We start from the raw sequence: 17491 nt of genomic DNA, 5'->3' as shown, positions 1-17491 counted from the left end.
AATAGTGTTTCGTGATTCCCTGCTAAAAGTGCAGCCTCTCGTGACATTTGGAGTATACAGTTGCTATAGTTTTCCCATTGTTAATAATTTGTGTATTAATGGGAATTGATTTTGTCGTTTTTTTCTAAATTATTAATTTAAGAAATTTAGTGTTATAAAATAAAAATAAATAAATAATTGTTATAATTATAAATATTAAATCATTTTATAATCTGTACGTAAATGTATATAAATAGGTGGCATTAGGTACTATAATGACCGAAATGTCAAAATTGTATCTCATTGAAGCGTCAAGCAGCAGTAAAGGAGCAATTTTAGTTGTATCTTGCCTCTCCTAAAACTAAATAATATAATAAATTATGAAAAATATGAGAAACACTTTCAAAAATCGATGGCAGTACACAATGCCCGGTATTTTAAATACCTCAGTAACATGGTATTATTTTGTACCTATTGGTTATATGTTTCACAAGAAAACTCAACAATGAAAATTAACACGTGCCAATACCTTTTAGAAACACCGTTGCTTCTCACATGTCTTTAATCCTATTATGGAAATTACTCACAAGAGTGTCATGTCATTCGTAGCCGAATATCCTCGCGTGACATCATAATTTCAACGCTTTTAACCGTTTCCACAAAGGAAGTGACATAAGTCGGCCATCTTGTATTTAAATAGGGAAAATATCCATTAAAGTTTAACATTTGCATTTCTTAAACTTAACTATATAAAGTGTGTGTGTTTTCTTTGCTTAAGTGTTTTAGCGTATATTTGAATGAGTGATAAGTTAAGAGGTCGTCATGTTGTATCATTTAAAATACAACTGATTGTATTTTATAAGCTCCGCACCTTGGAACAGGGACGGATCCCTCATATGCAGTCAGCAGCCAAGTGGTTATCGTGTTAAGGGTTATTTCTTATTGGATCTGACGTCACAACGACTGGAACTAAACTGCCGGACTTCATAAGATCTTAAGACTGGCCCTCATTTAGCACAGATGTGAACTTTTGAACTGCAATCTATAGTCAGTTTCACAGGATATGGCCTCTAATCGACACGCGTGCCGATAAGTCTTTAAGAAATCTGTAGAACAAGCATTTACTAAATTTCCTATGGAAACTGGGTAAATCCATAGATTTGTAGCCAGACAGATTAAATGCCTGCATTAAAGCCAAAGGTAATTAGTTCGGATTAAATTATTTTTTATTTATTGCTGAGTCATTAATATATATATAAGTTATATTAAGAGAACATTGCGTAAAGAAGCATTTTTATTTGTGACGGATGTTATGGCTAAACTATGTAGACTTACTAATGACATACACTAATGAGACTGCGTTAGTTACAGTCACTGACCTCTACTACTTACCACTGGATTGGCGGCTGTCAAAGTTTTTTGGTGCCTGTGTGATATTCGCCATTTTGGCGCTGTTGGCCATAGATCGAGTCTGCGGTACTAAAACTAGTGATGACGACCTCAGCAAAACAAACATCAATAGATGGTGGGACACTATTTACAAAAACAAAAATAATTATGTACTTTATAACATTTTTTTTTTATGATAATAAGGGATGAGACGAGCAGGACGATCAGCTGATGGTAATTGATACGCCTGCCCATTACAATGCAGTGCCGCTCAGGATTCTTGAAAAACTCAAAAATTCTGAGCGGCATTACAATTGCGCTCGTCACCTTGAGACTAAGATGTTAAGTCTCATTTACCCAGTAATTTCACTAGCTACGGCGCCCTTCAGACCGAAACACAGTAATGCTTACACATTACTCCTTCACGGCAGAAATAGGCGCCGTTGTGGTACCCATAATCTAGCCGGCATCCGGTGCAAAGGAGCCTCCCACTGGTGACTGGTGACAATAACATTGATTCCTGTAGTATAAACAACACGGAAAACGAACGACATTAGTACAAAATACAAAAAAATACTTCAGAGTACTGTATGCTTCTGTCGCAGCCATTTGCATTATACGTCAAAATTAGTTCTCTGGACGCTCGCGAGTGGCGCTTCAAATAGGCACAAAAAATTTGCTGTCAAACATATGAAACAGCCTGTCCAGTGGTATTTATACAAGTCATCAAATAGTGTTTTAATTTACAATGAGTAAAGGTAACAAAGATTGTATTAGCACCTAATTAAAACCTTTGCTCAGATCATGACTAACATGTGAACTTAGTGTTTGCAAATCTTTTAAAACGAGCCAGTCAAATATTGTGCGGATATCACCGAGACAACAGCAACGACGCAGATGGATTTCCTTTTATCATGACTCAAGTCAAACAAAAACTCCACTGACACAATGGTGTTGGTAATTACGGAACCGAGAATGCAAACATCCCTGCAGTTTATGAAAGATGATTCGCGATTCGTGCCATTTTTTTGTCATTTGTCATAAGGTCAATCGATGAAGACTTCAACCGAATTCAATGAAATGATTATTATTTACGGTGTGTGTGGATGATACAGCTACTGTACTCAATAACTTTTGTATTAATTTACATTTACTTTTTTGACTTTCTCGTGTAAGACATTGACTATTTGACGTTTGAGTGTGTTTGTTGCATCATTTTACATATTATATTGTAATTGAAATGATATGTAAATCGATGGAAATGTAAATCTTGATATAAAAGAGTGGCAATGAGTTTCTTGCTACTTCTTCTCACTAGCTCAACGAAGTAGCGGTAGATTCATAATTAATAAGTGTCATTTCCGTGACCTAAATGAATAAAGTGATTTTGATTTGTTGTTTTTAAATCGTTTTTCTGTATCTATTTCAAACTTTTGAAGAGATATATTATTAAACATCATTATATTTCTTTTTTCTTTATCAATAAACATTCATGATCCATTTCAAGCAAATCATTTTAATTTAAATTTAGTCTTCCTTATTTAAAAATCATTTTTGGAAACTATTTTGGCTGGTGTTGGTACTAAATATTTAATATCATGTATATCTTTGATTAATAGCTGTATTTTATGTGTTTAATTAAATTAAAACAATATGGTATTTAAAAAAAATATTTTTTAAGTTTTCAAACGAGGCGATCTTGGTATCGTTAATACTCCGTCGCAGTTTATAATTTTTTAGGACATTTGGGACAATAGAGCTTTAGTTGTGTCCATCTAAATTTTATTATAAAAAAATAACACTATGGAATGTATGTTATTCTTTGTATGAATAGGATAATATAATAATAAGAATATTGTATTTACTTATGCCTACATTCCAAATAAAATGTTAACCAATTATGATCAAAATAATCCTGACAAATAGTTAATTTGACACATTGAACCACCAAACGTCTGATAAAAACATAAGTACATACCCACCTACATGTATTATGCTATTATTTTCTCCCAAGGCTGGATACCAGTCGACTCGATCTAAACAAAATGTAGGCTATAACTTTGTATTAAATATTTGCTTTAAAAACCATTAAACCTTACAAAGGTTTGCATTACAAAGCGACATGTTATACTTACAGGTTCTCAGAACTATCACCCGAAGGCGGCAGAGACTCGCCTATACACGGCACGCAATAAAACCAATCGATTATTAACTATTTGTGTGAAAAGCGGAAGGATAGGATATGGACGAACTGTGTTGGCACGAGCCGCGTCCGCCACAAGAACTCGTCACTCGTGAGAAATGTCAATATTTGACCACAGCGTTGCTACGCTTAGAAATTGTCTCAACGATTCCGATATTTCTCAATGTCAAATATTGTGTTAATAGACTCGAATATGTTGTGCCTGTATTAATTGCTAGTTGATGTTGTAGCCCATCTCTCTGTATATATCAATCATTCAATCGCATTACTAAAACTTGTTAATATTTACACTTTCTACGCGTATATTGAATAAAGGTAAAGCACAGAATCTGGCACGCGTCAATCAAACGGAATTCTAAAGAAACTAAGCGATTTGTCAGTCCGCCATTTTGAGTTATTAACAAAACGACGCCATTTTGGTGACAATAATTAACGTATCTAGGTATCTCTTGCTGTACGCTTTCTACTTTTTGTTTCCCAAAATAATTACCATTACAATAAGTGACATGATCTCCTTTTACGTGGTGGTGTATAGAATTTTGAATATAAATAGTTATATTCCTTAGTTTAGTCAGATTCACCGTCAGTGCTGTTGAGTGTCTTGAAATTCCCAGCAATAAATACGCCATAAAAATTTATCAGATGTGGCAGTTTTTATTATTATTTGAAACATAGTTGTTATGGAATCACGATATTGCCCGTAAGTGAATAACGCTAAAATTATTTTAGCAAAATATTTATTAGCTCGTTAAATAATTGTTGTAGTGAGTACGGCCGCGGCGTGCGCATCGTCTAATGTTCTGTCATGTGTGCGCACTACGTCGTCACGCCGCGGCGTCAATGGGTCAGGTTATTTACCTCTTCTTATCACCTTTTGTTTTGATCAAATACTTGGCTCACTCCAAATGCTGTTACGACTTCCTAACAAACATCAAACTTTCAATTGAGAGACTAATTTTACCATAACTAATCTAGCTCTGAAACATAGATACTATTTACTTTTAGGAATAACAGGAATTTGTTATATAAACAGTATTGTATTGATCGAATGCTAACGTTAAAATGAAATAGAAGCCGTAGGTTATTGGAAAGGTTGGCTAACAATAAAAGCATCGAAGAGCGATCGGTGATACAGGTCCTTGTGTCCACATTAGCATCTCGACGCAGGAGTGTGTGCAAACAGTGAGGGTCATCTGATGAAATGTTCAAAGGCTTTTAGTTCCCGAGAATTATTAAATGAAGCCCCAGGATCGTAATGTAAACACGGTTTGTTTGTCGAGCCAAGAACCTGTTGCTTTGTCGATTTTTGATGCGTGCTTCGACTTATTGGCGGTTATTTTACGTGCGCTAATGTTAATGTTACTGCAGCAAATAATATCGCAACATTGTGGTGCGATTGAAGACTATCCATCGCGGAGCTTCGTTGCTTTGTTCGACTTTATTCAGATGCTTTTGATGACTATTTTATGTACACATTATAAAGCCTGGCAATATATCCTTAATTGTAGCTATAAAGCATGTAAAGTCGATTTTAACATACAATTAACATCTGAAATTGACGCATCGAAGAGAACTTTGATTAAATTAAGAGGAATTTCTTTTTAGTAATACAATATTAAGACTAATATAATTTTAGCGCGAACAGATTGCTCAAATGACGCATTTGTTGCATAAAGTAGTCGTGTTGAGTGGGCATCTAGGCAAATACATAACCCGGACTGCGTAAATACCAAGTAGCTGGGTTCGGGGTGCTAACTCTACTAATGTGTGGACAAAGCACCTCGTGACGGGTCCTGCTAATAAAATTTCCAGGGAGTTTGTGTGCGAACATATCTGCCGATGAATATAAAAACCTTTGTTCTTCAAACACTGTATTTATATAGGGTATGTTAGCTTCGGATTTATAAGAAATGTATAGGCATTTATCATTGTCTTGATATATTTCGAAAATCACGCCTTCACAAGTGATATCCATCGACGTTAACATCTTAATGTTCAATATTTTATTACCGCTTATATTTGTATTGCATACCAAACAAGTTAAGCGTACACGACATCTTTCATTACAAGTTTCTATTTGATTATGCCTCATAAACGGTGCTCGCATAGACGCGATTATGATTTCTATCACAAATATTACATTGTATAGGTCGGCGTTTTCACCTTTTCAGTATCGTTGCCATTGTCAACAATACTGCTTTGGATTAAGATTCAATATACGATGTCTTTTCCACTTTATACTCGGTCAAGGTGTGTATTCATATTGTCATCCATACGTGCAGCCCTATTTATGCCTTCATTGATTTTAAGCTCCTTAAATGCTGTTATTGTAAACTAAAACTTATAGCCTATGTCATTGGATTGTAATCGCAACGGCTCCTATAATTGACGAAAGTGTTAATCATACGTATTACGTGGTACCTCCAGTTTATATTGGAGTTAATATGGGCTAGGAAATCTTCTGAGAATGCATTCGATATAATTTTTTGTTTGTATAAACTATACGCTCTTTCCCTTTTATAGACCCGAACTGAATTTTTTTATTCCAATTATATCAACTACTTTTAATAATTATACTATTTATATATACACTCAATTATACTGAATAAACTAATGAGTATTACTAGTTACATTAGGATTACCAATAAAGTTTTGGCAATTTTTTTATTTTTGGTCTTTACTTTTTAATACAGTTACGTCTAACTTAATGATAGCTATCGAATGTCTAGTACAGAGCTCATTTATTGTAATAAGCTTACCCAGACTTTTTAAAAATGTTTGAATATTTATATAGTCGCAATCTTCTAAACACTTCTTTTCAATAATGCCTAATCTTTCCGAAGAATGGTTATTTGTGAAATGTATCCATTTTGGACGAAAATGTGGAAATTATTTTTGATTTTTGCAAATCCTTAATGCAATAAGGAATTTACGACCATTCAGTACTTTAATGTATAAAGAAGCTCTAATCAAGTTATGTTGACTTAATAATCGTCTAAATATTAGCCTTTAAGTCTCTGAAAATCCGGTCAACTTTATTGACACGCACGAAACTTTACAGTTAATACTTTATTATAAAATCACGCGAGAGTTTTCGACAAAGACGTAAGTGGCTACTGATACTGTTTGAGCATATCATTATTAGAGTTCTATAACGCTATCTTACGTGCAACTGTTGATTTAAACACTTCGTCGCATGATAATAATAAAATAATATATCGGTAACTTGTTTGCTAACTTCGACGAATTTCGGTGACCCTTAGACTTTATAATGTTATTAAATTGCGGCTGCTTAAAAGAAATAAAAATTTAGATGGAATCCAGTAGCAGTATGGGGCATGAGAAAGTTGAATTTTAAATCGAACGCGTATAACTGAGTTCCGTACAGCTTCGTTTGGTTGATGAAACGATAAAAAAATATAATGAGGTGAAGCTCTAAATAAAGAAATTTTGTAATAATGGCATAAATATTTTTGCCGAGAATCTTTATTAAATTATGATAGTTTATATAATTCATTATATTTCCAGCTTTTAACTTTTCTATGCGTCAGTATTTTTATCAATTTGATGAAAAGAAGCACTGCTATTCAAAACTATTTGTTGTACCCTGCAAGTACCTAATACGCTAAAAAGCCGTTGATATCTGATGACTATGTTGATTATAATTATTTTCTGACTGTATCTTAGATAGAAATTTGTAATTATTCCCAACAGTAGCCCGTAGGCGCGTAGATTTGTACATTTTCCGCGCCTCTTGTCCTCACGGGGCCTAGTATCTCAACAAATTTGTAATATATGTACAGTACACAATTAAACATGAAAATTATTTAGGTAAAAATTTACTTACAAGTACATGTTAAACAGAATGAATTGCACAATAATGAATGATAAAGAATGCAGTTTTCAACACAATAATTGGATATTTAAGATCCTAAAACGAAATATATTAGAAATACAAAAAAATATTTGGGATACAGATAAACTTTCACATCTCATCACTAAAATTCCGACAAAAAGTAAGGAAAAATTTAAAAGATCTTGTTCATTCTTGCATTTCTTGTTAATCCTTTCACTGTTTAGACTCGTTGCTTCCATGAAGCTCCGGAAACTTGGAGTTACAATTATAATTCATTATACAATTATTTTCATTTTGGGTTAAAATTATATTTCATGATGCATGTCTGTATAAGTTGCATCTCTTTTGGCTACATGTTGCCACCCAGAGAGATATTTCTTCAGCTTATCAGGTCCGAAGGAGCAGATCATACATAACTATTTCCTACAACAGATTTAGCTTGCTGCATATTGTTTCATATCGATTATGTTTGCTTCGTAGAACAATCTAGTGACAATTTAAATGCGCATTTGAACTATCATAAATAACTTAAATGAAATTATTTTTATCTCATTGTCATTGAGCTTAAATTGCCCGTTGCCTTTGACCATCACGGTCAGGAGTCAACAAAGCGAAGAGGATTGGTTGAAAATCGAAATTTATCACCGATCTCGTAGATCTGATTACCTCTGATCAATCTCTTCGCCTTCCAAGTATCCGAATTTTCTAGAAGTTATTGCACTTTTTAAGAATGTATTCCTTGCATAAAATAAAAAATAAATAAATCATATGAGTAACCCTATTGATGGTGTAGTAATAATTCGTATCCAAATTAATTTTGGTCCTCTAATATTATGAATCGTGTAGCAAGATCAAAGGAAATATTATTAAAACAAGTCAGCTCAAAGATCCCTAAAACAGGGAATCGAAAGAGTTTGCGTGTCGTCCCAGGGTGTATTTATCGAAACGAAACATTTCACCCATAATAACTTCCACACAATATAATAATGCGAATAATAAATAAAAATGGAAATAAAATAATAATTTTAATGTCGTAATTGAGGGCCGCGGGCGGTTCGTTCGTTTCTTCGATACGATTACTTCCCTCGCTTTATTATTGCATTATATTGATTCTGCAGCATTGTTAACTTCAACTGGTTTCGACGGTTTTTGAGAAATAATAACGCGCTCTTAATTGTGGTTTTAATTGTAAATATTTAACTTTTTTTTTTTTTTAATGGAATAGGAGGACAAACAAGCGTACGGGTCACCTGGTGTTAAGTGATCACCGCCGCCCACACTCTCCTGCAACACCAGAGGAATCACAAGAGCGTTGCCGGCCTTTAAGGAAGATGTACGCGCGCTTGAAGGTACCCATGTCGTATCGTCCCGGAAACACCGCACAAGGACGCTCATTCCACAGCTTCGTGGTACGAGGAAGAAAGCTCCTTGAAGGACCGCTCTCATATTTTGTTGGGGGGGGGGGGGGGGGACGGACGGGGGGGAATGGCCTCCGGTCCTCGACATTAACCTATGCGATGGATGATTAAAGATTTGAATATTATATGTTTGTTGGTGAACCTGCAATAGTATTGCTGATGTAACGTATCAAAGGCTACTCCCAATTCTGTTTTGAGTTTTTCAGATTTTAATATTTATGTAAACATAATATTGTGTTTTGCAAATATTAGACATTAACTAGTGCAAAGGTGCACTTTATAATGTCAAATGAAGTTAATTTTAAAGACAAATTGAGAAAGAATGTCACTTGGGCATCATGCATGTGTCGACCATGATAATTATTTACATTTGTCTTCCTGTTATAAATTAATATTAAAAACGTACTTATATAAATAAATTGATTATGTTTTGCACACCGAAACAAAGTAAGTTAAAATCATAGATAGAAATATTATCGCGATGAATATATAACACAAATTGGTAGAGACGGTGCGGCGGGGGCATAGGACGCATGCAGTTAGGGTTAGCACTTCTGAGTTATTAAATCGTAATACATTATTTAATTATTTTGTTTAAATCTACCTAGGAATTGATTACAAAAAAATATTTAAAAGTAGGAAAGTTAAATGTCAAATTTATTACAAAATGTCATTGTTTTCTGTGTGTGGGTGATTTTATGAAAATTTAATATTTTAGTGACTTTTTAGTAAAAAGACCCTATTAAAATGGCGAGGAAATAAACGAGTGTTTTAAAGATTTTATGTTAGCGAAGCTAAAAACATCTATTAAAAGATTTTTTTGGTAGAAGCGTTGTCGACATCCTTACAGGCGTCTCTCGCTAAATCTGTTGGTATCGTGAAGCAGTAATGTGTAAACATTGTGTTTCGGTTGAAGGGCGCCGTAGCTAGTGAAATTACTAGGCAAATGAGACTTAACATTTTTTGTCTCAAGGTGACGAGGGCAACTGTAGTGTCGCTCAGAATTTTTATGTTTTTCAAAAATCCTGAGCGGCACTGCATTGTAATGGGCATGGCGTATCAATTACCATCAGCTTAAGGTCCCGCTCGTTTCGTAAATATTTTCCTAAAAAAAAACAACTTAAGTAAGAAAGAGTAAGAGAGTTTAATAAACCTTTATTGCCTCAGAGATATTGTAACTTCAAGCAGTATGTAAGTAGTTACCAACAATACCGATGTCGTGTATTTCCACCAAAAGCTTACCACACGAAATTATCGTGATGATGGGCTCGAGGTGTTTCTGTGGTTAGCATATGTCGTATGCGTCTCTACTTATCGAACAAATTATATGATAAAATTACAAATTATCTCCTTGGAACAGATTTTCTAAAATACAAGATGGATTGCGAAACTTTTGTTTATATTTTTGTTATAGTTTTACAGTTTAGCAATATATATATATATTGCCAAACTGCTGAGCAGTTTCTCGGCACTGATTCTCGTGTTTCGCAGTTGTTAATTTTCTTTTACTATCTTATATACTAGTTACAGTTGAGTTTAATTATATTTGTCCTTCATTTCTTTTTTTCATATTTATATAGAACACTAATCTTTTCATATTATTTTAATGCCAACAAAACATTACTTGTAACGAAAAAAAATTCTCGCAACTCACTTTTTCTACCGTAAAAAAATGTGAAATCCATGTAATATTAAGTCGGTCAATTTATTCGGTCCCAACTTAAGGGTCTTTCTGTCTATGTTATTATGTAATTAGCTAACCTAGCAACATCTTATAGTGACCATATTAATATTAAAAATTCTTTATGTATTAAAAAAAAATTGACTTGGCTCCCCGCACGACACAATGAACCTATCTTTTTTTAATTAAGTTACAATGTATCTCTCAAGTAATACATGTTATATTAAATTAGACAGTTTAGTGCGAAACATTCTTTATAGTTAGTATCCATCCCTACTCTGTGGTTATAGGATCTTTTGAATGTCAATATAGTATGACTTGTAACTATGACATATTCTTTGGTCACTAATGCCTTGTCTTGCGGGTCGGTTCTTGTTTAGGTCCTCCAATTTCCTTAAATAGAATTGAGCGTTATTTTACGGAAAATTGTAACTTAAAGTTTTATAAATGACATGAGTTAATACGGTCTATTGAATGCTTACACGTTATGGATGAAATATCTGGAAATAAATGTTTTATTATTATTATTATAATTAAACATTTTTAATGTTAAATATATACGAATATTCCTATCGTTTATTTTTTACAAATTTCTTGCTTATCGAACAGGAAGATGATAAATATTGATGTGTGTTTTTGGTTTAGTTAACCCGACGTTTCAAGACCTTTCCAGATCTCGTTTTCAGGGGGACTCGAGATGAGACTTTAATCCTTTAAAAGTGTTTTATTTAAATGTGTTACACTCGCGTTAATCAAAGAAAATACTATTATATTATATTTTAAAAGCCTTAGAGTAAAAAGTGTACGAATCCTACCCGCTCTCCCCTAAATAAATTAATCACGTCAAAAGGTGTAAAATTATTTGCATACAATACATAATATTTAGCAAGAAATATCGATATTTACAATGTATTTGTTTCGACGTACTAATCAAAATAGATTATTGGGTGTTCGTGATTATTCAGCGGTAATTAACAGTAAACTATGAGGTAATTGCCGGCGATTTTACGTGTTTACGTTACAGCTATTAAATATAATGTTAATCTGTTATAAGAAAAAAACTGTTTTGGTTTGTAACGACACGCAGTTCCAAATGAAATACCTAGTATTGATAACATATTTTAGCCGTATCTCTAGGCCGCTATCCCAAGAAATCGCCAAAATCGCGCATAATTGTAACCATATCTTGACGCTTTATATAAAGCTTAAATTTTTTCAAAAAATAATTATATATCTACAGAATATGAGGAGAAAATTCATTTTTTCTTTACATTTATATTTTTATAGACAGTGCGGAAAAAAAATCACCAAAATACGGAAAAGGTAGAGCTTTTTATGAGATGTTACAAGAAACTCATTGTCACTCTTTTAAATCAAAATTTAAAGCTTCGTCGTTTCACAAATTATTTAAATTAAAATATATGTCAAGCGACAATCAATAAAATCTAAATTTATGCAAAAAATACTCAATCCCTTACACGAGTAAGTAAAAAAAAATGCAAATAAATAAATAAATAAAAACATGAAAGTTATTGAGTACCTTCAGTAGATTCATCATTACAACACACTATAAATAAATAAAGGTACTATGCGAACATTTTATTAGCGATTATAAAATATCTAATATATAAAATTCTCGTGTTGCGGTGTTTGTAGTTAAGCTCCTTCGAAACTGCTTGACTGGGTAGGTCTGAGAGTCAGACAACATCTATTTTTCATCCCCCTAAATGTTAAGGGTGGTCCACGCCAATTTTTTTTTTTTAATTTTTTTGTATTTTTTTTTATTTGTTTAATTATGAGTCAGCATTAAAAAATACATATAACTTCAAATTTTCACCCATCTACGATCAACAGTTACTTTTGTATCGCGATTTTAATATCGGCAATACAACGTTTGCTGGGTCAGCTAGTATATTATATAAAACTATTATTCGTATCACCAATAACTTTAATTTTAAAAACATGTAGCACGGTTTCCGATAGTAGGATCATGCAAGAAACTGATCGGATATAAAGACAAAATGGACACAATAAATTTGAAATCAGCAAATTCAAAGCTAACGAAATGCCGTATTTTTTTCGATTTGTATTCTGTTTAGATCATTTAAGCGTCTAGATAGACTATGACATCAGTGAAAACGTCGTAAAATATTTAGGTGGACTTTCAACCTCTATTTTGAGCAATGCACGCACGCTAACACAAAGTGTACACGAAAGTAATAAACCTGGCCTGTTTTCATATGTTGTCTAGCAGCAAGAAGCTCTATCTAGACGTATAAATTATGTAAGGTATTCTTGTATGGTTGTCAAAGAGGAATCTGTGGAAGGGTAATACTTTCTAATACATTATTCTTTGCTTAGGAATCATACAGTTTAGTACAGATTAAGTTTACAATAATATAACAATAAACAGACCTATAGTTCTGTTAAGTTCTACTTAATATAAGTATAATGTAGATTTTATTTTTTTCAAGTGATTTGATTTAAGCCAAGTTAATAAATACATTGCTTAAATCGGTTGAGTTGCGGCAAGTTGTTCTGGAGCAAAATTTTTTGTAGTTCTTTTGAATAATAAGAAATTGATGAAGAAAGTATATCAGTGAGATTGAGCAGGTTATTATAGTAGTTACCTGATGAGCGTCGAATGAAGAATATAGAAATATTAGTGTGTTGTAAAAGTTACATAAAATGCCTTTGTTTTATCAAAAAGAGGGCATAATTATGCTACACAATGTGTAATACCAACCTTACATGCAGTAAAAACACCAGACATTGCAACTGGATAGGCCAGCACTTATATTATTATATACAATTTAAAAGGGATACCTTTTAATGAAATTGCTCGTCAGCACAGGAGTCTTGCGACATTTATCAATAATTGTTTCTACGGAACCTAGTCACCTGCCGGCCGTACATAGTTTTAAAACGACATTTACGAACATGACAATATCATTATCTCAGATTGCTTGAAATCCTGGTGAATGTTCCTATTATAAGGCTTGTAATATTAGACTACAGTCTGGTATTGAATCTTGTGTATCGTTTAAAAGAAAGACGTTTATGTCTCATTATGTCAGAGTTAAATATTAAAAGCTGTAATTTGGCTTTGCCACCTATGCTTTTAAAGGCATGACTGGATTTATTTTGAAAATGTATTAAGATATTATTTACTAGTTGGAGGCTCCTTTGCACAGGAAGCCGGCTAGATTATGGGTACCACAACGGAGCCTATTACTGTTGTAAAGCAGTAATGTGTAAACATTATTGTGTTTCGATCTGAAGGGTGCCGTAGCTAGTGAAATTAGTGGGTAAATGAGACTTAACATCTTATGTGTCAAGGTGACGAGCGTAATTGTAGTGCCGCTAAGAATTTTCTGGGTATTTCAAGAATCCTGAGCGCCACTGTATTGTAATGGGCAGGGTGTATCAATTCCCATCAGCTGAACGTCCTGCTCGTCTCGTCCCTTTTTTTCACAAAAAATAAAAGATCGAATGTTCTGCGAATTGTCAATAACTTGAGTATTATCAACGACCTTTTCGACGTGTTGCATTTCTATGTAAAAATCATGCCGTTGATATCGATCGGATTCAGCATACCTAATGTTTCATATCAAAACTTTGTCCATTAACTAGAGTTTTATGATTCCATTGCAATTTAAGATATTTCAACTATTTATCATTTATTGCAGGGGCCAGGAGACTCATAGCACAGGTTCTACCTAGTTTGAGCTCCTGTCTCCCAACTGTACTTTAACATTTTAACAATTTGCAACTATACTACATATTGGGAGAACTATACGTATTTGGTCATTTATTGCAATCTTAGGAAATTTAAAATATGCAACATTTATTTTAACAAATAAATTATTATTATAGACGTAATTATCGATCCCTACTCTGTGTTATTAACAAGAATACGGTTTATATTATTGATTTGCATTGTATTTTAATTTACCTTATCGATTATTCTGAATGTAAAAAGATCATAATATGAATATTCACGCGGGCGCGGTCAGGGCGTTGTTTTGAACACAAACTCAACAAAACCAATATCGCACAAGGAAGCTCATTCCACTGCTCGAAAACCGCACTGTGGGGGAACGCCACACATCCAGATGGTTGGAATAATATCCTAATTTATGGCGTGTCGTGCAAAGGTACAATTCGCTGGCAGGAATCCGGACAGACAGCTCTTCAGAACACTACCCCTGATAAATGCGGTAGAAGACACGTAATGAAGCAATGTGATCTAGGCAACGCCAAGTGATCTAGCCTTTCAAAGAGTACGGGGTGCTCGGCAATTCGACCAGTTCATGGGTGCAACTGTTATACATATTTTTTATGATTGTATGGCTTTAATTAATTTTGGTGAATTGTGTTCAAAACATATTTTTAATCATTTAAATCATGATTTATTTAAACCTTATAAATATATTTTCAATACTAATAGTACAGACAAAAGAGTAGCTACGGTAGAAATAGTGCAAATATAGGTAATCAAAGAATTGAAAAGTGTTTTTTTTTTTGTGTTACAGTCAGCTCGGTCCGAAGGCGAGTCGTCCGGTGAGCAGTCCTGCGAGAGCTCAGACGAGGGTGTAGGACGGGACGCTCCGAACATCCAACAACATCAACAACACCAGCCTATGCCTCATCAGCACCAACCCCAGCTAAACATGAGCCATCACCCAGTTCTTAACCACCAACAACTGAACCAGCTGAACCATTCACTTCAGAGAAACTCGCCTAGACCTCTTGAGAGAGAAATTAAGGTAATTTCAACTTTCTTATATCTGAAATTTGGTATTTTTTATACTAATTTAAATATTATATTATGTCAGGCATGTCAGTAGTTATGTTAAAAATATAATCAAAATAGTTGTAGAGCGATGTTTAGTAACGGTACTTGTTTTTTTTGATTTGGTAACTTTGGAAAGTTGGAGAAGATGGGTGGAAGTAAATTGAGAGTAGAAACTTATAGAGCTAATGTTGATTGAAGTGTTGGAAAAGATTGAAGTAGGCGTACATTCGACGATCGAATTATCGAGGATGTTTCATCAGTTTATAAATTAAACCACAAACATAGAATTTAATACGTCAACGACTATAGGCGCGAAGTTATCCTTGCTGAATCCTCCGAAATTCAACAAATGAAAGATCGTTCAATAATTTGAAAGTACATTGAAGAAAACAAATAGATTTAAATTTATTTGCTTAGAATATCTTGAGTGACTCAGCCGTCTCTGAAAGTTTAATTGATGAAACTTGATAGAAATATTTGTTTACAGGTGCGGGATGATTTCGAATCGCTCAAAACATCGCTTCATCCTCACTTATCCTCGTTAGCTTCCCTCGCGCAAGGAGCACCTCTATCAACACCGAACAGCGTGTTTGCGTTGGCCAGCGGTGGGACTGGTGGGTTTCCGTACGCACCACCAGCTTTCTTAGCTCCAGCACCACCACCGCCGGCTCAGCCCGCTGGTTCCGCGTCTTCCTCGTCATCTGAAGGTAGTGCGGCTGGGTGGAGCTTCGAGGAGCAGTACAAGCAAGTCCGCCAGGTGAGTTTTGCAAATTTATTGGAATTTTAATGCTGCTTTTTATTTAACTCTATCATTATATCTTATGAATTAGCTGCATTTTTATTATTCTTATCTAGATGCGGTTTCTAAAAGTTGAAATACAATGAAGAAAATATTTACATTACATATAGTATATCCGTAGTCTTTTAAGTGTAAGGATTTAAATGGGACTTATAGTATACAAACTCTGGCTAGGGCAGATTGTTTAGGGTGAGATCACATCTTGCGGGTGACTTTCTTATCTAATTCAAGGACGATTATGCTTTTCTGGTAACGATTACAATCTAGTCTGAAACGATTCGGATAAACCGCCAATAAATTAGTAAAAGGAGAGATTGTTTATAATATAATTAAACGAAGCATAAGAAGAATGTGAAGAAACGACTGGGACTAATCGTTTTGAGCTTTCTGTATACACCGTCACCTATTTGTGTTAAAAACTTTCCGAAGTATGAAATCTATTTACTTGTTATAAATTTCATTATAACAGACTATAAATACAGCGCAGTAAATATTTACCCCACAATATAATGGGGCAATCAGTAATCACTAATCACAACCTCGAAAGGAACCCTTTACAACCCCTTTAGTGATTTATTCATAATCGGGGCATTACGTATGGACATACAAAGCGGTTTCTTTATTCGCCACATCGGCTAAGCGTAACCGGTTCCTCCTTTGTTACATATTTCATTGGTGAGGTGGATTACTGCGAGGGGTCTTTATGGCTTGGAGTATTGTCATCTATATTCTATATGGGCTGGGGTTCAATCGGGTCAATTGAAGTATCTGACCTAGATTTAAAAAAAAAATCAACTTGGGATGTGTTTATGTTATTATTATTTATTTTATGTAGGTAATTTCGAAGTCAAAATTACACCAAGTAAGTGTATTTGAAAATATCAAAACAATATTAGTAAATTCTTAGTCTTATGTTCTTGCCTTATAGTATTAAAAATATTTTTGTCTATGACAGTCTAATTCATCTTTTCCCTGTAAATTACGATTTTGAAGATATACTTGAAAACTGTATCTAAAGATTTTTGTGTCTACAAATGTGTAAAATTACAGAGGGAAATATCAGTACTAGAACTTAAAGTCGAAAAAACAATATCGAAAATTGCTATTAATAACGTTTAAATAAAAACGGACAAGAAATATTAATTTGGATGTATATGTTACTTAACTATAATTTTGCAAATTTGGCCAAAATAGAATATTTTTGAAGTTATACTTCTTTAGGCGCGTTATAAAAAAATGATGAGAGTGAAATTTTAAGATGCGTATCACTGAAACACAAAAGTAGCAGCTTGAAGTTGGTTCCTAAAATGTTCTGACGTTTGCGTCATTCGTGATTTTTTTTTGGTTTCTTCGTCCATAATTAGGACA

At 33.8% G+C, this 17491-nt stretch overlaps 2 protein-coding genes across 3 annotated transcripts in view; both read left to right on the top strand.

Moving 5' to 3' along the window:
- LOC126977843 (peptidyl-prolyl cis-trans isomerase FKBP8) overlaps positions 1-17491 on the top strand; it is a 323871-nt gene that overhangs the window by 123924 nt on the left and 182456 nt on the right. The gene's annotated exons all lie outside the window — the stretch shown is intronic.
- LOC126977836 (protein dead ringer) overlaps positions 1-17491 on the top strand; it is a 199790-nt gene that overhangs the window by 51175 nt on the left and 131124 nt on the right. For both annotated transcript variants that reach the window (XM_050826463.1, XM_050826462.1), the window contains exons 2-3: positions 15062-15295; positions 15812-16081. In XM_050826463.1, coding sequence (XP_050682420.1) covers positions 15062-15295; positions 15812-16081 — 504 coding nt within the window. The remainder of the gene's footprint in view (positions 1-15061; positions 15296-15811; positions 16082-17491) is intronic.

Source organism: Leptidea sinapis, chromosome 46 (genome assembly GCF_905404315.1).
Source record: "Leptidea sinapis chromosome 46, ilLepSina1.1, whole genome shotgun sequence".
NCBI lineage: Eukaryota > Metazoa > Arthropoda > Insecta > Lepidoptera > Pieridae > Leptidea > Leptidea sinapis.
Note: the sequence above shows the minus strand (reverse complement) of the source record. Positions and strands in the feature narration are given on the sequence as shown.